We start from the raw sequence: 22,589 nt of genomic DNA, 5'->3' as shown, positions 1-22,589 counted from the left end.
CATGAGAATAATACTTCAAAAATAGAAAACTGCACTGAAGCACATACCATCACCTCAATAGAAGTCTCAAGCCACAGTAGCAATACTGCAACCTGCTTTCTGATATTATGAGTTAACATTTTCTACAAGTACTGTGGAAAAGGTTGGAGTCAAAGATAATACTGGGCACTGTCAAACAATACAAAGCAAGTAGAGTACCATGGAGTGAAAAGTAGAACGTGAAGCACTGGCAGCTATTTCACTCTGCATTATATTAAGAGTCCCATTTTCCACACTGCCTCACTTTATGAGTGACCTTTTCTTCACAGAAAAACCATCCATCACTTTTACTCCTACACAAGCAGGAAGTAAATTATCTCCTATTACCAGCCATCAGTACTGTAAATCCCATTAATCAGAGAATGTAATCCAAGGTTTTTGTAATGGCTGGTTACAAACACTCCCTCAGATTAGTAATACCAATACTTGGTCTACCAAATGAGGAAACAACTCATGAATGACTATTATAAAAAAATAAATCGCAATAAAAACATGGTCAAGATAAAGCACATGAGCAAAATGCTTTTGCTTATACTATTGCCAATATGTATGTAAACGTGTAAAATACACACACAAAATGTGTCCATATGCACAATGAAAGTTCATACAAAACCAAAACAAATAGGCCATCCATAAAGGCATACACTTCAGGAAGAAAAGTACCAATGATAAAAAAACTAGTGATAGGAGTGTTGGACAAATCTGCTAGAGTGACCCCGGGGAACTGTATTTCTATTAAAAAACCAACGCTACTGACTTGTCTGCAATTCTTTAGCTGGTCTCACCACTACAGTGGAGAAAGGACAATTGTAAAGCAATGACACGTGGTCACATATGAACACACAAACATTCAAAGCTACATACCAATAAAACTTGTTGTGATACAGAGCTAAGTGAATCTTATTGATATGCTTGGTAGTTTTAGTGGTATTACCTATCTCATGACTCCATTACAATCACAAAAAACAATACTGCATACCAAAGGACTTGGAAAATAGAAGAAACAATAAAGAGTTCCTAGGTAATGCTGACTCCAAGACCTATAAGCTAGCACTTTTTTCCCCACCTGATCAACAGACAAAAGCCCTACCAATAGTGCATACATAAAATTGTGTAATGTATTATAAATTGTATACTGTATTCATATTTATCTACAAACTATCAAAGTACACCTTCTAGGGTCAATAAGAGTTTCCTTGAGGAAATCTTCAAAATCTTTTAAGAAACACTGGTCTAACTCCACATTAATAATACAAAACACAACCAAACTTCTGGTAATCAAGAGTTACGATGTCTAACCAAAATCTATAAACTTGGAGAGAGGGGGGGAAAGAGAAAGAGTGAGTGTAAAAAGCAATTTTATACTACTAAATTACCTTCTTAAAATGAGCAAGCATATCTGGTGACTGTCGGCACATCTCGGTGATCAAAGTGACTCCTGTTATCAACACACCTGCATTAGGAAAGAAATAATTTGTAAAAATATGTTTCCCCTCTTTTCCCGAGACACAATACATTCTGGGATTAAAACTTAATGGAATTCATATTATTTTAACTAAAAAGAAATTATTCAATCTCAAGGGGCTGGCTTGAAAAGTTCATTCCTTTATTGTACTGCAAATAATTATATCTTACATAATAAAACAGCCAAGCATCTTCAGAGTTCTAAATCAAAGCAAAACAATCAACATAAGTCCAACAACGGATGGTTAGACATCAATAAAACCGGAATCAAGAACCCCACCAGACACTGAATATAAAAGCCATATACACTAGCAAAACACAAGAGAGGTTTACTATCTTTTGTTTAATTTTCTTCATGGCTTAGAAAAATTCCAAGGAGGGAGACTGGTATCAAGACAACTTGAGGAATAAAATCATTATAAGACAAAGCTGGTCTATAACAGGTTCACTGTGTAGACCTAACAGTATTGCCAGGAAACTCCAGGAAACTCCAACCTCTCAGTTATTATTACAATCCTAATAAAATAACCTTAACACTGAACCAAATGCTTTACTCACCATGATTCTTTTCAGAAAGCAACGATCTTGTGGCTGGTAAATATATTTCCATAAGTTCTGGAACTTTGCAGATAATCCTGAGGGCACAAACAGCTGCCTTCTTCCGTATGTACGCATTTGAAGACTTTAACAATTTTTCAACCTCTCCCGCTAAATCTCGTGACATTTCAGGAGATGCTATAGCTCCTAAGGTACACAAGGCTAATCCCTGTACAAACTGCGTTGATGAATTTAAATCACTGAAATTAAAGGTGAAACAAAAGCCTCAATAACTTTTAGCAATGTAACATTCCAAGCAAATACTGTACCACTGCAATCATGCAAAACAAAAAGTTAAATTCAATGTTTAGCAAGTGAAACAGATTGGTAAATAATTCGAATTCCTAACATCTATCAGCTTACAGCAAGTAGCCTGAGCCTGTGAGCTTAATTTTCACTTTTCTGTTGGACTGATTACTTTAATGTTTCCACTGCTTTGGCAGTTCAACAATGCAGTCTTGATTGACATTTATACTTTATGTTTATATAAAAAAAAAAGAAGTAAATAAATGTAAAACACCTTGGTACAATGGTTCATGTGGAGTCTAGCCCAACTCACCTTTTTCCAAGGGTCTATGGGCAGCAAACCTGATTGTAGGGATCTACATTGCTAAACAGTTATATCTTGCCTATATGTAAATCACAGCCACACAGTAGCCTATGCTACCTTACGTAGAAAACAAAAAATAGAAGTCTTGAAACTAAGAGGGCCCCATGACATGAGACACGGCATCCTTACTTTTTTAAAGAATTTGTAATGAGGAGGTGAACATCTTGACGTTCGTCTAACAGCAGCATGGCACCTAGATACCCTATTCGCTTGTCCGTGAACCGAGGTGATGCAATTAACTTGAGGCACTCCATCTGACCAAAATGGGCAGGATACCTGGAAAATAGTTAAAAATTATGAAAATAAGTCGACCAAACATTACTTTGACAAAAAATTTTAGTGATTAATATTTCTGGAACTTTTCAGATCTATTCCCCCTACTGCCTCTTTACTCATATAGAATAAACAAACTCCAACCTGAATGTTACAACCAAAAGCATGTTTCCAAGAGATAGAAATGTTTACTTTGTTTTCCAAAAGGAATGAATTGAAGTACTTTGAATAACAAGTATTGCCACTCTTCATGCCTCAGCAAAGAAAAAAATTTTACCACTAGCAGACTGCAAAGCAAACAAGCACACTACCTAGGACTTACCCCAGCATATGGATGTAGAGGAGTTTTGCCACATTTCGACACCTCCAGACTGAATCTTCTTCGCGAAATGTCAGCCTTATATAAGCACATTCTCTATTCACAACAGCACGTTCTTCTGCAGCAGTTTTAGCAGACCGGATCTGACGTATTAGATCTCGTAACCGAATAGGATTTGGCTGCCGCACTGTGAAAGCAAAACACTCATTTAAAATATACTTTTAGGAAGAGTTTAATTATAACTATCACCATATCAAAATTACTAATAGTTTAATCCATGTTATGTGATGGGTTATATTAGCAAAACTAAGAAAAAAAACGGACAACCTACATCATCCCACGCATATTAGTACAATCACATTCTTTAGGGGGTTAATTTCTTTCTGGAGACACCACACTTTTTACCTTGTCAAAACTACATTGCATAGAATTAGAGCAATCCTACACTTGAAAAAGAACTGGTAAAAACTGGCTAACACAAATCAACCATGTTTAGGACATATCAATATTCTATGCAATTATCATCCACTAAACACTACAGCTCCATCCTACTTGTCCAGCAAAGACAAAAGTAGTCGTTTTCTGGACCGTTTTAAAATCACTACACAATCCCTCAGTAATCCCACAAAAGCCATGATTTTCCAACACTAAAAGTCAAAATACTGTATTTGAACAGCTATTGCTGCAGGCTTGCTACACATACAGCAGCACAAACTGCAATTTAATATAATACATACTTTCACAAGTCCTCACACACTAGCAATGCATTCTTAAAGGACAATTTTTTACATCATTCTGTCAATTCAATAATCAAACCAATAATCTTATCACAGATAACCTAGCTTTTATCACCAGTGTACTTCGTAAGCCTCTTCAAGTCTCATTGATCTACATCACACCATTAATTTTGGCTTAAGTTGTCCTAACATGTCATGCCTAATAATATACAACAGAATACTTAGCTGGTGTGCATATTTACAGGGAGGCAGTTAAAAAAATGTTAATCCATAATCCTTACTACTTCCCCATGAACTGACCTCAGTCTCCTGCTTTTAGGGGTGTCAGTATAATTGGTTGATTCAGTCTCAATACAATTCCAAAAGCTTCATTTGTTTCCATTAAATAAAATTCAGCAGCATACTGAAAATAAGCTACATTCAAAAATTCAAGAGGAAAAAATTTCAAATGTTTATTGCTAGGCTGATATCATCACCAATAGCATATCCTTTACTTTACCATTTACAGATGCTTTAAAGTTAAAAATTATCCAAACACTGGTCTTTTCTGAAATATAAAGCAAGAGAAAAACCTCAATCTCTACAAGGTTCAGTGATATTTAAGAACAAAAAATTAAAAAGCCTAGGGTAGTTCAACAGAAAAGGCTAAGCAGATATGGAAAAAAAAAAAAAAACTAAATGTCAGCAATTATAATAAGAAATAAACAGAAAAAATTAACAAAAGGGCAAAACCTTGATCAATCACAGGCCTTACAGGGAACCCTGGACTCATCTCCACCAAGTCAAGAGCAGCTCGACCTAAAGAGGGACAAGCGACTAAGTGTTAAAAGCAGCAACAAGGAGGAAAACAAAGGCAGCACTCTGATTTTTTTCTTTAGCAAAAAATATACTGGACGTAACTTCAGATTTTGCCTTTTCGTGTCTATGGGGCACTCAAAAAATGCCGCGGCTAGAATTCAGACGAAAAATGGAAACAAAGATAGCACACTGGCTCTTTCTCTTTTAATAAAAAATACACTGCATAACTTCTGATTTTGTCTTTTCATATCTATTGGGAACTCACAAAAAGACTGCAGCTAAAATTCAGGCAAAAATCTAGGTATCTGACAAGCATTATTTGATTTTTCCATTACCATCATCTAGGCAATAACTGGCAACTACTCTTATCTACAATACTAATAGTACAGTTGCCAAAAGTTATTAGTACAATATTTCTAACAATGTTTGCAGAGTATATTTATTTATTCTATAATGACTGGATCTAGAAAATGTTTCTATCACACAAAAAAATATCTACTTAATTACGCTGTCTCAATTTACATCATACTAGCTCAATTTCTATAGCTCAAAATTACTTTTGACAGGCTGTTTCCTCTTCCATTATCAATCAAGATTTAAAAATATTTGCAGATTACACCTGAAATAAAAAATTTCATGTTTCTGTGATGGTTTCCTCAAAATGATTCTAAAGGCCTGAAATGTCCGACAGCAGTAAATGATGACGACACTCAAAACTTCTAACATAAGATGTGAATCAAGATCATCTCTAATTGCCAACTGGGAAGCTTTGGCATACAAATTCCTAACCTGAGACAAGACCTTAGTGTGATCATCATCAATTTTGGTTTGCCAGATTATATTTTCACATAGACAATGCGTGAGAAATCAAGACTCAGTAACAAGGTCAGGAGGAGGTACATCTTGGAGGCTTCAAAATTATTGAATGGTTTTTTTATAGACTGAAACATCTGATAGTTAAGTAACTATAGTCTTTAGAAAATAAAATGTGGCATAAACATTACTTAAATACAGTAGATCATTTCATGAACTTAATAAAATACAAATATCAAATACATAGCAATTTAATGTATATGGCTGACATTTTATGTAAAAATACCCTTGTAAATGGCAGCCCTGGCAATGTGATTAAGGAGTCAAGTTTTACTTCCTAAAGTCTGTAATTATTACTTCAAGTCTGTAATCAGATGAACAACATTTTTGTCTACAGCAGCATCAGTTTCTGAGGGTCCCTGTCTCTTTGGTTAGCAATTCCTAACTAATTTTTACAGTCCTGATACTTGAAATGCCAGAAAGGAACAATATTCAACACTGAAAACACTGCCAAGAATAATTATTACATTCTGAAAGTCACAAATAATAACCAGTTATTATCCTAGGTGATGATAACACTGGAAAATTATATTCTAGCATCCTCAGTAAACCTTTACGAGATGCAGAGTTACACATGAGAATGAATTAGTAACGACACAAAAGAAAACAATTATCTTGAACAAATCAAATGATTAAATCCCAATCTATGTAGTTATCTGGGTCAAAGAAGTAAGTAGCGCTGTATTAGGAAGCAGGATTTGAGGCACCAGTATAGCTATCACTAAAGGTTGTGTGATGCAAGACCCAGTCGAAAACCTGAAATGCTTCTCTTTTTCTGCATGGGGAACAAATAAAAAAAAAAATACTGCATATTTGTACGGGAGGGATTACAACAATCTAAACTTTCCAACAGACTGAGAACTTTTGTACCAAACGAAAAACTGCCGCTTGAATGGCAAGGAACTAGTCTTCCCACAATCAAACTTTCATATGCAATAAAGCAGAAAGTGGTAATCAAATAGAAAAGGTACTCGTGGCCCAAATGAAACCGACACGGAAAACTACCTTAAAGAGATGCTGCAATACTGAACTGTATTAGGCTTATTTTACTCAAATAGTGAAGTATTCCTATTAAAACCAAACATGCCATCATTATATCATTCATAAGTACAGGTGGAAGAAATATGACAGCTGAACAGCTCTGCTCAACAGACGGTGACTCCATAAAACTTTGAGTTTTCTTTCATGATGGAATTAATATAATTCAGCCTCCCATCATAATGAGGCGAGTATAAGTTATCCACCTAATTTTTAAGTATTGTAACATTAGCCTACTCTACGAATTTCGTGTTTCATACTAAAAAAAAAAATATATATCACAAAACACTTGAATAATGTAGTGATGCAACCTGCAACATTACTCAGTAGCAAAGAAAATAAAAACTAATTTTCTAAATTGTGGTGTTCCAAGCGAAAACACTACAAAAAAACCACTGTTATCATGATAAAAGGTAAATACAAGAAACAACAGCCTGTGTTGTCATAAGACCAGCCTAATCTAAGTAGCTTAAGGAAACCACCAATAGTACCCACTGAAAAAAAACAACAGTAAAAGCCAGAAAATACATCTAAACCTCTCTCGATTCTGTGAGGTAAACCAACCTTCTTCAACTTGCTTCTTTTATGAGAAGCTATTTGGAAAAGAAATAAAAATAAGATAAATACCTTAAACATAATTGCTGACAAAAGACAGCTTTAAAATTTTAGATTTTATTTCTTTGATAATTTCATAACTCTGGGAGAAACCTCTTTCAATTCCCAGGGGACATGATACAGTACTGTTTAGGAAAAAACCAGCTGAAAAGATCTCATAACCATAAAAGAGTTCGTTTATAAAACTGAACTCTACAAGTTATCAAAACAAAGAGAGCCATGTATCTATCTTTACATTAAATACAATTTTTGGTAAATATGGAATCAATGTGTAGAAATTAAAAAAACAAAAACTAAATACTATTTACCATAAACTGGACCTACTGCTGTGCTAGAGAAATGAAGCATACAGGTTGTTCTGAGTCATCACCATACCTATAGTAACAACTTTAGGGTACAAATGTGCGTGGGTTGCGGGTGTCCCAAACGAGAGGTTCTACATACCTTTTTCATATACCTCCTTACCTTTCTCCACAGCATCATTTATCACCTGTTTTATGCTCGACATCTTGCCGAGACTGAGAGAGACAAAATGCATGTTAGAATTAAGTTGTGATTTGCAAAACATACTGTGCACAGATACACTTATACATCACAGCAATTACAATATGTATGAGAACCTACTGTAAAAACTTCAAAAGAAAGTGTCAACAATTTAAATTAAAACAATGGACATTTGATACAACATTAGCTTACATTTCATTTGTACAATACCAGTGCAATGTATTTTGAAGAGCAATTAACATAACTATTAATTATTTACACCAACAACACATGGAATATCAATTTAATAGGTATGTTAAGAAATATTAAGGAATATCAATTTACCCAAGTATGTTAAGAAATTTCTCAAACGAAATTTAAAATGAAAATAATTCTTTACACACAAACCATACTTTTACAAATGCCTTAACTCTTTATCTTCAAACACTGCCACAGCAGTTACAATAATATGGAAAGTACAGCACTGTATTATGAGAATGAGAATGGCAGTCATATGAAATTGGAGGCTGGAATACTCAAATCTGTAGAGTACACCATACATTCTTCACATAAAAAAATCTAACGTTCTTAGAAAACCGCATATACAGTAGTTCACCAAACCCTCAGCCTTACTAAACTAAAAAATGCCAATGTAGTCAATACCATATAACTTAGTAGTCACTGGGTTTGCACAACTAATAAATATCTACAGGGCAAAAATCAATTTATGCAGTATTACAATGCACAAAACTTGGTAGCAGGTAGCCCCTTTAACGGGCTATATAATCCTGTTAATGATGAAAAGTAGAAGAGCTTGTTTGAACAAGCTCTGTCACAGCTAGAAATATATAACTGTAATGGATTTCAGAAGAAAAATCAGCCTCTTACAATGCAGATTAAATGATACAATATACAGGAAGGTGTGATACAATCTTAAGGCTCTCATAAGCAAGGTCCAAAGTATATAATGATGCAATAACCTCAAACGACTGAAATAACTTTTGAGGTCACCAGTATAGGTTCTCAAAGGCAAAGCCTAATGGAGACTTTTCTAATCAATGACTGGCCACCACCTCTGCAAAATTTTTCTTAATGATGTACCTAATAATATATATACTAAACAGTCTGGCAAAATTCTCACTTTATTACTACAGTATTATACTTTGGGTTTCAATCAGGTTTCAGTTTGAGCATTTATGAAAAAACCTTTTTCATTTCCTTATAATCAGCAATACATCTTCACACATACCTCTTGGGATTCATGTCCTGCACTCATAAAACTTTCATTTCACTTCACCATACTTGCTCTCTAATCTAGTAACCCTCAAGTCATTTCACATCTAACCCTGTCAAGGGAATTAAGTATCTCCTGATTTTACCATCTTTGTAGTTCCTGGGGCTAGTTACTAAATAGTCTTGGCACCACACCGTCAAACATTTTGTTATTACGTCTGTTTCACCTAGGCACCATTAACCTAGATTCACATGTACTCCAACATGAAACCACACTAACACCTGGGACTAACATGCTTTTTATAGCAAATGACAAATGCAAAAATGCAAATGACATCACATCTAACTTAAGAGCATATGTAAATAGCGTATATATATTTCTTAAAGCTCACAATCCTTAGAATGCTCAGAAATACACTCAGCCCATCTCGTGAAACCCTGAACCCTAACTCTACCCCACAACAATTTTGCTCTGAAGTTGAACTAACCTATGGTCACGGAGTTGTGTTGATACATAATATATGCTAGATATTATTATTTTGTAATGCAATTGTATTGCTTTCAAGATATTATTAACAATATCTTTGGTTTTTGCATGTCTCTCCCTGGGGTGGATACAGTATTATGCACTGTCCCATCTTCATAATGGCTACATTTCTGACAGTCAACAATGAATGGTATTGGGATTGTTTTCATCAGTAACCACACAAATTACTATTTGCCCTACAGATGGTTTTCAAGTTAGACTAGCCATGGAGCCCCCATGCGATGGGTATCTCCTCGTTTATTACTTCAGCAGTTTTTCGCTTCAAGAAAAACATCCAAATCTGGAATTCTTAAAAACGAATTTCAGCAAGGAATGTATGCCTAAATAGACAGAATTTATTTCAGACAACTGGACGTTTGCTACATCCCTCCCCCACATGACAAGTTAGGGACACTGCCTCAAGAAAAATGGACCCCATGACAGGTCAGGGGTATGATTCCTTGTGATATTTCCTGTTAAGGAAAAGGAAACACAATAGTACTCTGTGATCTACAGATCTCTCTGTAACTACCTGATTAAAGTACCAATGAAACCAGTTTCCCACCGAGGTCCCCCATCATCATTTACCAAAATCTCTACAGTAAACACTAAAGAGGTGACAACTGCAATCATTTTTCATGAAAGTCATTGACTTGAAAAGTCATTTCTTTCTAGAATAAAGCCATTTCCATTTTCCAGTTAGGATTTCTCCATATTTGCAATCATTGCTCTAAACATCACTCATTTCCAACAGATAAGACCATTACAAAACCATATTCCACAATCCACTGCCTTTGTGAGCAGAGACAGTGCCTGTGGAAAGTGCAGGTTAACAGCATATGATCACAAATGACAAAGTAGGGTAGGCTAACCTAGCTAGTCATAGGATTTGGGATACTTGAGAACAAGACAGGTTCTGCCGACGAAAACAAACCTAACTTTTCCTTGAATGCTGTGTCCTGACCTAACCAGCCATTACCTTCCTAACTTGACTAACGATGCCATGCCATGCCCTGATCTGGTTGGGATGGGGTGGGGGGGGGGATTTGCCACTCTGGATGCCCCCCAAAAAGTAACAGTAAAAACCAATCACTCTGACTGGCCTAGGCTATCCCTTTGTGGTGGTCGGTTCAAATTACCAACGCCTACCCCAATCTTCCTGCTCTGCATACTACCCCTAACCAGTAATCCCACAGTTTAGTGGTCCAAATCCACTGCATTACGTATAGTCAAAATCAGCACACAGATTTATCAAATATTTACTGAAGCAAGAAAAAGTGAAAAAATTAACAGTTCATCTGCTTACAGAAGCAGAGATTGTAAAAAAACAAAGGGAATAAAGGGGAAATGTAAATAAACAAAAACATGTCTCAGGGGATACGGACCCATAGAATTTTAAGAAAATCGTAAATTTGCTTCTGTAAGCAGATAAACTGCTCATTTTTTGGATTTATCAAAAAATGGCTGCTGGAGAGCAAGAGCCCATGCCAGATTCCTACAAGGTTCCTGGTTCATAAGTGCTCACTCCACAAACAAAGTTGCGGGTACACTGCACTATTCGCATGCGGTGCAGAGCTTTATTCCCTTTTTTTTTTTACAATCTTACAATCTGCTTCTGTAACCAGATAGGGTGCTCATTTTTTTGCAAATATATTTGTTTGCAGATCTGTCGAAAGAAGAAACTGAAAACAGGAAAGAAAACTTGAAACACACACAAGGGAGCAGTGAATTTGGACCCCTAAACTGTAGGATTACCCCCTAACCTGACCCTACATAGTCATGCTTTCCCAAAACACAGTCTCGGGTCCATTTCACAAACTTGACAAACTAAACCTTCACACAAGATGAAACTGGGCTAATTCTAAAGTTTAATCCATACACTAGGATAGGTCATAAGCTAGATTAGTGAGTTTGTGTAGGTTAATGAGTTGCCTACCTGGCCTATCAATGCCAATGAAGTAAACGTAGGTAAGGCCAACCCTAACCTCAAGTTCAGTGAAGAGAGCCACGTCGTGTGTTACCTTAAAGACATACACCTACACACAGGTTACACAGGTTACACATAACCCAGCTGTGTCAGCTTCTATGGTCTTACAGTACTCAAGTTAGTGTACGTAGGAATAAGGTATCATAATCCTGAAGGAACCCCCATTACTGCCTGGCACATAGTACAGCCTCGTCCAGAGACACTTCCCTTGTCAACAAGCCCCTGAGAAGACCCCGAAATGAGAAGCCCTTCATTCCAAGAGACCCAAACCATTGTGAGTTTCTACAGGTTTACAGTACCTATACACGTCAACTTACAGTATCCTTATCCTGAACGAACCCCATTACCTGTCACAACCTCGTCCCGTCAACAAACCCCGTGAAACCCTCTGAACACCACCAGACCAGACACGGCGCCGGGAAAACGGTCTAACCTAAGGTCTGGCTTCGGGAGGAGGGCCAAAATGTCCAGACCGAAAGTCGGTGTCGTCTTGACCTGTGTAGGTGGGCAGCTGCAGCAGTTGTGTTGACATCATCCCACTTGCCAAAATGGCAGCTCCCAGCTCCCTACCCGACATTTCTAACGCCATTTACGGCGCTACGCACACATCTCGTCGCCTTTTTGACCTCCTCTGGCCGAGCATACATCCTCCTGCGTTAGTCTGCAAGCCCCAAAGTTCTTACCTGCTGTCCCCTGAGGTCTGATATTACTAGTTTACTCGTAGCATCTGCTTTTGCTCTTTTTATTTGTTTCCGGTAAGGTGGAACTAACTCATGCTGTGCTGCCATCTAGCGCCTGAGAATGACGGCAAAACAGATGTTGTCATAGAGAATCTATTCCATGGGGAACTTCTTGATTTTGACAGCTTTGACACTTGCTTCTAAAATGGCACTTGTTTGTATTGCTCGTATTCTGAGATTTAAGGTATGCATCAGTTTTGACGCTTGCTTTCAAAGTGGGATTTGTTTTTACAGACGTTGTCACACAGAATCTGTTCCATGGGGAGCTTGTTGATCTTGACAAGTTTGACACTTGCTTTCACAATGGAATTTGTTTTTATTGTACCGTATTCAGTCTCGTCATAAGTGTAAATTTCCCATGAATTACTCTGGAATGAAAAGCACAAGATAGTCGAGAAGATTTCATCGGAGGGAATAAACGACGAAATTGTCTTCTGGAATCTGCTAATCTGACGCAATCTACAGTACCTGCAGGTCTATAAAGAATAAAAGAGTGAAAGCTAGTAGGGCAATCTGGTTTCCTTTTCATTGAGATATTTAAAGTTGTGTATACTTCCTTTTAACTTGTCCAAGTACGTGCAAATTTCATAAATTGACTAACTAAAATTTAATTTAAAATGCAATAAGAATTCTGTCACTGGCTATCATCATCGTTTGATTAACTATATTCGAGCTTTATCTCATTTTTTCGCAACAGAATCGATCTCTAAAGCTCTGGAAAGGCCACGCCTCTTAAAATGAAACATTTAAAAGTGCCTAGTCCCAAAAATAAGTTCTTTAATTAACTTTTTCTTGCGTAATTTTACACTTTTACCGGTTCCTTTGTCACATGCGTTCCACGTCAACTCTCTCATTGGTCGTCATAGCCAAATATCCCAGGTAACACATTTGGTGGACACCTCCCCCACCCAACCAACATAACCACCCATAGTTGAATCATGCCGTGTCATACAATTAATTCTGTCTTGGCTGTGCAGTCATCCGTTATTACGTTTTACTGGCAATTTACATTTCCAAACAAATTTCTGTTCGTCGCTATACCTGCAGTCTGTTTCGTGGGCGTCCCTAAATGAAAGCACTATAGAACCGTAGCACTACTTTTATCAATACAAATGATTTGTGTTTAATGCGACATCATAAGCTAATTTTCACAGCCTTGTCGTGTTATTACCCAAGCTCATAGCCATGGCAGCCATTCTATTTTTGTATCATGTTTCTCCAGTTCCCTTGAGGTCTTCCTCTTGTTAACAAACAAAACATCACGAATAATTTCTCGAATTGTAACCAATAAAAGACAAGTAAAAAATGCGCAATCGAGTTTTCTGCACAGCATATAATGCTGTATGAAACTTTCAGCCGCGGCCCATGAAACTTTCAGCCACGGCCCGGTGGTGGCTTGTGTTGTTGGCACCTATAGCGGTGCCAGACGCGCGATCATGGCTAACTCTAACCTTACATAAAATTAAAAAAAAAAATACTGAGTCTAGAGCGCTGCAATTTGGTATGTTTGATGATTGGAGGGCAGATGACCAACATACCAATTTGCAGCCCTCTTATCTAGCCTCAGTAGTCTTTAATATCTGAGGGCGGCCGGACAGACAAATAGCCATCTCAATAGTTTTCTTTTACAGAAAACTAAAACCAGGGAATACTTTCTCGAAGTGTAACCATTCAAAACTATCAGTACTTTCTACAACTTTAGCCAGTCAAAACCCACGGAATACTTTCGAACTGTAATCCATAGGCGCAAATAATATTCATTGGATGAAGTGAACCAATCAAAAAAACCACAAATGGTCCCTTGAACGATGACCAATCAAAACAAAGAATATTTTTTTTAACTATGACCCAACCACAACACCACGAATACTTTCTCTAGCGGGCAGTTCCCTTAGTTTGACTTGTACATTTGTAGGTTTCTGATATCTGCTATTACTGACGACCATGCTCATAAACATTCTTATTTCACGTGTTTGCTTTTCCAACTACGGCTACAGCTTGTATAATAATAACGCAATGATGATGAGGACAGTTATATTTTTTTATCATGAAAATGATCTACCTTAAAATCTTCCTTAAAATATATATATATATATATATATATATATATATATATATATACTTTTTTCTGTGAAACACTTCATAAACTTTGAAAATAGCATTGTTTTGTCATTATCTTATCAGAGATCTTATATTAAAAACTGATTCAGAAAACCAAAGCTCCTGTCCAGTTTTATATACATCAATTCCCATCTTATATTTTGACTAGTAAAATCATTCCATTTCTTCACTGTACTACTCATGAATATTGCCATATATGCACATCCCAACACTGCTATGAAATAATTACCAAAAAATAGACTAATTACTTGTTTCAAACTGGTAAAACACTTAGGCCATGGCTTATATTTAGGTCTTAGATATAAGATTATAGTCTATTTCTAAGCTCTGTACACCTATAAACGAGTAAAAAATGCACCGAGGAAACTTCGTTCCAATCGAGTTTTCTGTACAGCGTGTAATGCCGTATGAAACTTTCAACCACGGCCCATGAAATCTCAGCCGCGGCCCATGAAAATTTCAGCCACAGCCTGGTGGTAGCATGTGTTGTTGGCACTTATAGCGGTGCCAGACGCACGATCATGGCTAACTTTAACCTTAAATCAAATGAAAACTACTGAGGCTAGAGGACTGCAATTGGGTATGTTTGTTGATTGGAGGGTGGATGATCAACATACCAGTTTGCAGCCCTCTAGCCTCAGTGGTTTTCAAGATCTGAGGGCGGACAGAAAAACAGGCCGCGTATACACAGTCCAGTAAACCTCTTTCCACCATCCTTTCTCTTGCTTCATGGATGCTGAAATCCTTCCTTCTATTGAGTCTCTTCTCTCAAACTTTTCAAGTTTTTTGTTTCATAATTGTGATGGTTTTGTTTATGGAAAGTTACAATGTTTTCTGAACTGAGCAAGAAAATGACCAGCTGTCACGTTTAATTTTTCATATAAATAATTTAGAGCAGGATTTGAATAGCGCGACAAATTCTGTTCGTACGTCGTTTTATCTTGAATTTTTTTTTCATTGAGGGCAAAAGTCCTTAATCCGTAGAGTCTGATTTAGAGATGGCCTATTCCTTAATGGTGTTTCAGGTGATTTTTTTTTATAAAGCCTAACCTATAAACGTTTGAAACCAACATCAAGAAATGTTTCGATCTTTTTTTTAATGAAACTTGTCTTTTCAACAAAGACGAATTTTCACAAGTTTCTTCTCTGAGTTGTGGCCCCAGTTTTGAATGAGTATTTAAGAGAATTTTTATCAGTTTCTTCTTTGAGCTGTGGCCCCAGTCCTGAATTAGTATTTTAGAGACAAATTAATCGACGAAACATGTTTTATAAGACTGAGCCATTTGATTTACTTTAGACTTTCCATATGAAAGGCTCAGTGTGGAAACAAGGTCCATTCAACATTCATTTATAAAATCACATCACTTGAATCTTTACGCATATACACTGACATGAAAAGTCATTGTCGTGCATAGAATGGCTGGCGTACTTTACAGGGCAATAATTGTCAGACCAATCATGTAAAAGGTATTGTTTTCAGCTTCTATTTGCCTATGTATCTATGTAGAAGTCGAGTTTGTGTCAAAAATAGAAATTTCCAAAGGTGAACGTTTTTGTTTGATGCTATTGTCCGTTAAAGGATAATCATACCTCCTATATAAATAATTAAAAGAGGAACATTCTGATAATTATTAATTCGTCTATCTGTCACCATAGCACGTAGATGAGGTTTTATTTGACAAATCCGCTACTGTCTTCAATGCAATTAATTATTCAGTGATGTGGTTTGGGATTCACTATCACATGGTGAAAGCAAATTGAATAAAGGCATGCTCAAGTGTATAGTGTACTATCAAGGTCGAGAGTGTATTAAAATATCCAGGATTAATAGAATACAGGTGTAGTATACGGGAAAAGGCTAACGGCAAAAAGACAAAGACGTGGCTGATATGCTCAAAATGACGATTCGTTAAGAAAGTAGCTTTTATCTTGAACAATAAATCAATTGGCTGAGATGGATTGTAATCACCTGTTCTTAAAGAGTTTTGTTGATTCACAAGAAATAACCAAGGAATTCAAGATAGAAGACAAAGTTGTGCGACGGTAGCAAGCGATCACTGCAATTATACACAAAGAACGCAACCAGTCTTGAATGAACGTAAGAACGTGCACTCGCGAGCGCAGAACGGTATACAAGCATGGACACTATTATTATTATTATTATTATTATTATTATTATTATTATTATTATTATTATTATTATTATTACGCAAAAGAAACAAACCTCTGTAACGAAAAAGCCTAATATGCCGCTACCCTGTAAAGCAAGTTTCCACAGAATAAAATACCCACAGAAAATTAAGAAAAGACGAAGAAAAGAAAGTAACGAATGAATAACAATAGCGATAGCCCAATGCCCTAATAAGATTACAGGCACTGACGTAGCGAGCTCCAAGTCGACACAAAGCACCGATGACGAAGTTATGGGGAGTCTGTAGAGAATATTATCGACTCAACATTGCGTACAGCAAGGCCATTCTTTCTTCTTCTTTTTTTACCCCTAGCCTTCTTGGCTTCGTTCTTTATATTCATAATGGAAATTTATCGCTTATATACCTCTACGCGTACATTTTTGAGTGACTGTCACTGCCCCCAAAAAGGTGACGTTTGTGGTTCTGAAAAGCCTCTCAGTGGCTCTAAAGGGTCTCTGGCTCTCAGAATTATGTGTAGTTGGTAGAGATGTAGCTTAATTATAAGCACTGGGTTTTCTCAATGAAATTTACAAACAGGCATAAGAAAGCGCCACTTGGCAACATAATCTCAGTTTGTAATAATGCAATGCATCTGCACTCTGTTTTCTACAGTTATTTTATATACCTTGTAATCATTATTTACTAAGCTTTGCGAGAACTCGCACGTGCGTAACATGCTAAATATCACGAGCTCTCTCCAGCTCCCTTAAATCTTTATGCAAATCAAAACACCCTCTGATAAATGTGTAACAATATGCCGTCACTGTACGCTAATTTTTTTTATTGAAATTTATTCTGAAATATATATAACTATAATCATTCCCGTTATCAATTGTTCGGCATTTAAACATGGTAGTTTACCATGTTTTCAGGCATGCAAATTAACATTAAGAGCTTTATCATCATTAATTTATATATGTATTTATATATATATATATATGATCATTTATTTTGTATAATTTACTTTGTAGTACGTAATAATTTAGTTTGTATTATTTCTTTAAAAAGCTTTAACACAAAAATTTCTCGATCATTATTTACTCAGAAACATTATACCGGGAAAACTAACACAGCATAAGCAAGAAATCTGAAGATAAAATCGATATATATATATATATATATATATATATATATATATATATATATATATATATATATATATATATATATATATATATGTGTGTGTGTGTGTGTGTGTGTGTGTGTGTGTAAACAAATAAAGTAACTGTTTACAAACCATCAGTCGTGTCGGCGTAAACAATGGCCAGGAAATATCGTAATGGGCCTGTTAGCTAATTTGTGGAAAAAAGTCGAATAGTTGTTTTTAGCTCGAGGAATGACCCGAGTCCCTCACGACGTGAGAAACGGCCAGTTTCCGAAAGAGGAAACCAGTTTCTCCTACTGTTTATTACTGGACTTCCCTTTGACCTGTCTGGGTGTAATGTCGTTGGTGTACCCAGGGAAGTGTGCCACCGCTTTAGTTTCACCGACGGAACGGTGCCACGCTCGTGCGAATTAGTGTTGACACTGTAGGAATACTGCCAACCCCAAACCGATTGTTGTAGCTGCTGTAGCGAGGTCCCGGGCTTAAATAAAAGGTATGTGCCATTACTACCTCTCGTCTTTTTGTAGCTTAGGTGACGTTTGTGGTTGGTGATGGCTGTGAAAAATATCCTCATTTTAAGTATTAAGGCCCTTGGCTTTTGATAGATAACTTATACGCATCTTTACAAACGAATCAGTTATTGGTGTTTCGCCGACCTTGCACATAACCGAAGGAAAACTAAATTTATATTAAAAATTTGAAAATGTTATATATATTTGGAATTTATAACCTCTGCTTAAAATTGCCGTGTTCACGAGTGAAATCATTTTCCAATTACAACCAGTTTAGATTTTGACATTTCATTTTTAACCATTTATTTAGTCTGGTGCCCTACCAATTTCTGAATGGCTTTCACGGCCTAAATAACCTAGACTTTTTTGTCGCCAGTTTCACTAACCATAAATCGACCAGTCAATCTGAATGACTAGAAACTTTGTATAAGGGAACAAAAGCCCTAGCATGGTCCTCAAGACGTATGGCATATTTTTTTCCTGTACTCAAATTTTACTAGATTTGTCCAGTCACATATTTTGCAACAGATCATTTATCCGAATCCAAAGAATTTTTATGCATACTTACATGTATATGGTTATATATACGTATAAGTACACTAGAATGGTTTGAATTGGCTCCACACTTGTAGTATACTATAAGTTGATTCCCAAAAGACTTAACTTTGGTCGAAATTCCCTCATTAAAAAGTGACATTTCCATGCAAGAAAGTCAGTAACGAGGACCTTTTGAAAAAAAAAACATCATCTAGAATGCTTTAACAGATGACCCGGGGGGCGGTGTTGTTAGTGTCGTCCGCGTCGTCCGTGTACATCATGCCGTGCGCTGTAGGCATTTTTTAAGGTTCTTTGCAGCGTGCCTTCGACCCCTAGCTGCAACCCCTTTCGTTCCTTTTACTGTACCTCCTTTCATGTTCTTTCAACCCTCTCCCAACAAATGATTCATAATGCAACTGCAAGGTTTTCCTCTTAACACCTTTCAAACCTTTTACTGTCAATTTCCGTTTCAGCGCTGATTGACCTCGTACAGGTCCCAGTGCTTGGCCTTTGGCCTAAATTCTATACTCAATTCAGTTCAGTTTAACGGATGGCGTCAATAAATGCCTTCTTCGAGTTGTTACTTTAATCTCCTTATGTTAATCGACTTATTACAGTAATCGCCTTACTACATTGATCTATTTATTGTTCCAGGATAAACGTTAGTTTTGCAAACACTAAGCATTCCGAGATGAATAGGCTATGACTTTTCAACCTAAAAAGATTTGATATACTTTTAAGCTTTATTGTTTAACTGGGCGTTGGTCACGCTTTATTGTTTAACTGGGCGTTGGTCACGCTTCATTGTTTAACTGGGCGCTGGTCACGCTTCATTGTTTAACTGGGCGCTGGTCACGCTTCATTGTTTAACTGGGCGCTGGTCACGCTTCATTGTTTAACTGGGCGCTGGTCACGCTTTATTTTCAACTGGGCGCTGGTCATGCTTAATTTTTAACTGGGCGTTGGTCACGCTTTATTTTTTAACTGGGCGTTGGTCACGCTTTATCTTTTTACTGGGCTTGGTCACTATTCAAGTATCTTCACACGATCTTTTTAAGATGATTTACCAGTACGCCTCTTAATGCTGTCTGTCGCCTTTATTTGCTGAAAGAGGTCTTACAGTTAAGGAATGCATTTACAAAATGCACTCCTGTAGGCTATTCCTCTCAGATATAACAACCGCCATTGAATACTTCAGTGTTGCTTTAATGTAAAAACCAGTTTAGCTATACTGTCTTAGACATGGAATCTGAATACCGAAATGAATTGATAATCTTAATATAAAACGGTTAAGTAACAGTACTTACTGGTCGTATGTTGTGTCATTGTTGAAATGATGGACCCTGGCCATACCAATGTCCAAGCCTTGAATTAAACATTCCATCTTGAGCTTATGAATTTAACCCGTCCACTCGATGAATTTAAAAAGATAATTTGCACCAGATTAACCAAACAGTTCCTAACTAACACTTCTGGGCAAAGAACAGAACCCAGACCACCGTCAGTTTCACCTTTGCGGACTTAAACTGAGCCTAGAGCTGAGGTTCTAGATAGCAGCTACCCGCATTGGTCAGAAGTAAACCAAATTGCCACCGCAGAGCATTGCTATTTCTTGTCCTTTCTGATGCTTTTATATTGCTATCAAAATGGAAGATTGGGAAAAGAAGGCTTTGTGGAGAACTCGGTTTTCGTTGACAGAACCGTGATGCAAAAAAATGTGACTGTTGGTGAAGGTATGCGAAGCTTTTCGTGAACAGTTGGGACGCCAGATCAAGTAATTTAATACCTTAATCGATAATCTCTTATAAAATAATGATGGTATTATGGAAAACAGGGTATGAAAGCAAGGGATGTTAACAGACACTTGCAAATACTCCATTTTTCACAGAAAATTAGCGACAAGAAAACACTTTTAAAGTGGAAACATAACTTTCTGGACCTGAAACAGGGAAACTGCACAATTCATATGCTTCTTTACGGTTTTATCATGAAGTAAATCACTGCAAAATTTGATGTAACGAATACCTCTGTATTACAGAGATAAACGAGGCTGAATGAGAATGACAAAGTCTCCTTCTTTCAAGACGGGAGAAAACTTGAGAAAGACCGAGGTACTTTTGGTGCATTGTAGACTCATCTGCATATTCACTGTAGGTTATCACAATCGAAAGAATTAAGCGCCCTTCAGGAGGTTAATAGATACTTGAGAAACATCACTTAAACTAGGGGAAAAGGATGAAACCCTAGTTAAGTGCGAACAGAAATAAGGTGCGAATAAAGACCTCATTAATTGACAAATATGAAGGTAGATGACTGACTTACATGTCTGTTCTCTGCACACATTTCAGTGGAACACGTCATGCTCTTGTCAGTGTTAAGATTTGTATATGGAGAAGACAATAATTGTCAGTCCTTATCACTGCAAGCCCGCATTCACCATATAGAGGCCTCTCTCTCTCTCTCTCTCTCTCTCTCTCTCTCTCTCTCTCTCTCTCTCTCTCTCTGCTTTGTTGAAGAGTCGCAGGTCTAAAGAGAGAGAGAGAGAGAGAAATACTATTATACCTACATAATGATTCCATCCCTTTGAGGGGAAGGGCATACCTCGTCGAGGTACTTCACACACGCACACAGCGAGATGATTACTTGAATGCTTATTTTTATAGAATGGTTCAATTCCCTATAGTTCAGGGATTAACATATCGAGAACCTTCTTTGAGCGAGAATTATTACCTGCACGGCTTCAGGGTGGTTTACTTCTCTTGGGGGTCGGGGATTACCTCGTCAAGGCCCCCCTAGAGAGAGAGAGAGAGAGAGAGAGAGAGAGAGAGAGAGAGAGAGAGAGAGAGAGAGAGAGAGAGAGAGAGAGTACAACTTGAACGAAATGCTGGTTCTCTCCTCCCCAAGCCCGGCGTCTTTTCTCCGAGACCTACCACAGGTCATTCAATTTTTAAATGGGTACACAGAGGGCCTTGACTGTACCTCTATCCATCTTTCTTTCCACGCTCTGCTAACAATTGCCTCTTGGTGCAACTGCAAGCGCTTCCTCATGTTACAATTTAAAACCTTTTTACTCTCGATTTCCCTTACAGCCATGAATGACCCCACAGGCCCCAGCGCTTGTCCTCTGCCTGAATTTTATGTTCCATTCCATTCCTTTCCATAAAGAAGGCCGGTTGTGTAAGAATCATGAATGTATTTTTATTTTAAGTTATTATTTGGTTTTTCGTACAGGATCAGAACCCGTCACTGGAATGAAAAGGTTTCCTGGGCTGTCAGGTTTATCGAAGACTAATGGTGTTTATTGTAAACTTCTGAAAGGACATAGTTGATTGCAGAAAAAGACCGCATATGCTTCATTGAATATAGTGGAAGTTCACCCACATACCGCAAGTTTTATTTAGGTCAGATTTCCTGTTGCTGTAAATAGCCGCATAAGGCGTCGGAGCCTACAGATCCCTACGTAGAGAAGGCTTAATTACTCCCGTAGGCGGATAGTGCCGTTAGTGCACCCCATGCGGTGCACTGTAGGCATTACTTAAGGTTCTTTGCAGCGTCTCTCCGGCCCCTAGTTGCAACCCCTTTCATGCCTTTTACAATACCTCTCTTCCATCTGACTTTCCAACCCCCTCTAACAAATTTTTCTTAATGCAACTGCGAGGTTTTTCTCTTGTTACACATTTCAGACTTTTTTACTGCTTCCCTTTCAGCGCTGAATGACCTCGTAGGTCCCAGCGCTTTGCCTTTGGCCAAAATTCCATATTCCTTCCTTCAAAACTGTTAAAGGGAATTC

At 37.2% G+C, this 22,589-nt stretch overlaps 2 protein-coding genes across 13 annotated transcripts in view; one reads left to right on the top strand and one right to left on the bottom strand.

The window, feature by feature from the left end:
- The window catches only part of AP-1gamma (adaptor protein complex 1, gamma subunit), a 45,196-nt gene extending 32,803 nt beyond the window's left edge, over nucleotides 1-12,393 (bottom strand). For 2 of the 11 annotated variants that reach the window (XM_067120518.1, XM_067120520.1), the window contains exons 1-7: nucleotides 12,276-12,393; nucleotides 7,829-7,881; nucleotides 4,772-4,837; nucleotides 3,306-3,489; nucleotides 2,840-2,986; nucleotides 2,062-2,300; nucleotides 1,416-1,492 (exon numbers count right to left, since the gene is read on the bottom strand). In XM_067120518.1, coding sequence (XP_066976619.1) covers nucleotides 1,416-1,492; nucleotides 2,062-2,300; nucleotides 2,840-2,986; nucleotides 3,306-3,489; nucleotides 4,772-4,837; nucleotides 7,829-7,871 — 756 coding nt within the window. In that variant the 5' untranslated portion in view covers nucleotides 7,872-7,881; nucleotides 12,276-12,393. Of the gene's footprint in view, nucleotides 1-1,415; nucleotides 1,493-2,061; nucleotides 2,301-2,839; nucleotides 2,987-3,305; nucleotides 3,490-4,039; nucleotides 4,711-4,771; nucleotides 4,838-7,807; nucleotides 7,882-11,939; nucleotides 12,244-12,275 lie in introns of those variants that run through there. The other 9 variants (XM_067120521.1, XM_067120524.1, XM_067120526.1 and 6 more) reach the window with 7 other exon arrangements.
- LOC136848208 (vesicle-associated membrane protein 3-like) overlaps nucleotides 1-22,589 on the top strand; it is an 88,938-nt gene that overhangs the window by 52,299 nt on the left and 14,050 nt on the right. The window contains exon 1 of one of the 2 annotated variants that reach the window (XM_067120536.1): nucleotides 17,968-18,243. The exons of the other annotated variant lie outside the window; for it this stretch is intronic. The gene's annotated coding sequence lies outside the window, so the exon portion shown is untranslated. Of the gene's footprint in view, nucleotides 1-17,967; nucleotides 18,244-22,589 lie in introns of those variants that run through there. 2 annotated transcript variants of the gene reach the window in all.

The sequence above is a fragment of the Macrobrachium rosenbergii genome, chromosome 18 (genome assembly GCF_040412425.1).
Source record: "Macrobrachium rosenbergii isolate ZJJX-2024 chromosome 18, ASM4041242v1, whole genome shotgun sequence".
In the NCBI taxonomy this organism is placed as follows: domain Eukaryota; kingdom Metazoa; phylum Arthropoda; class Malacostraca; order Decapoda; family Palaemonidae; genus Macrobrachium; species Macrobrachium rosenbergii.
The sequence above is the reverse complement of the archived record's forward strand: the minus strand, read 5'-3'. Positions and strand labels throughout refer to the sequence as shown.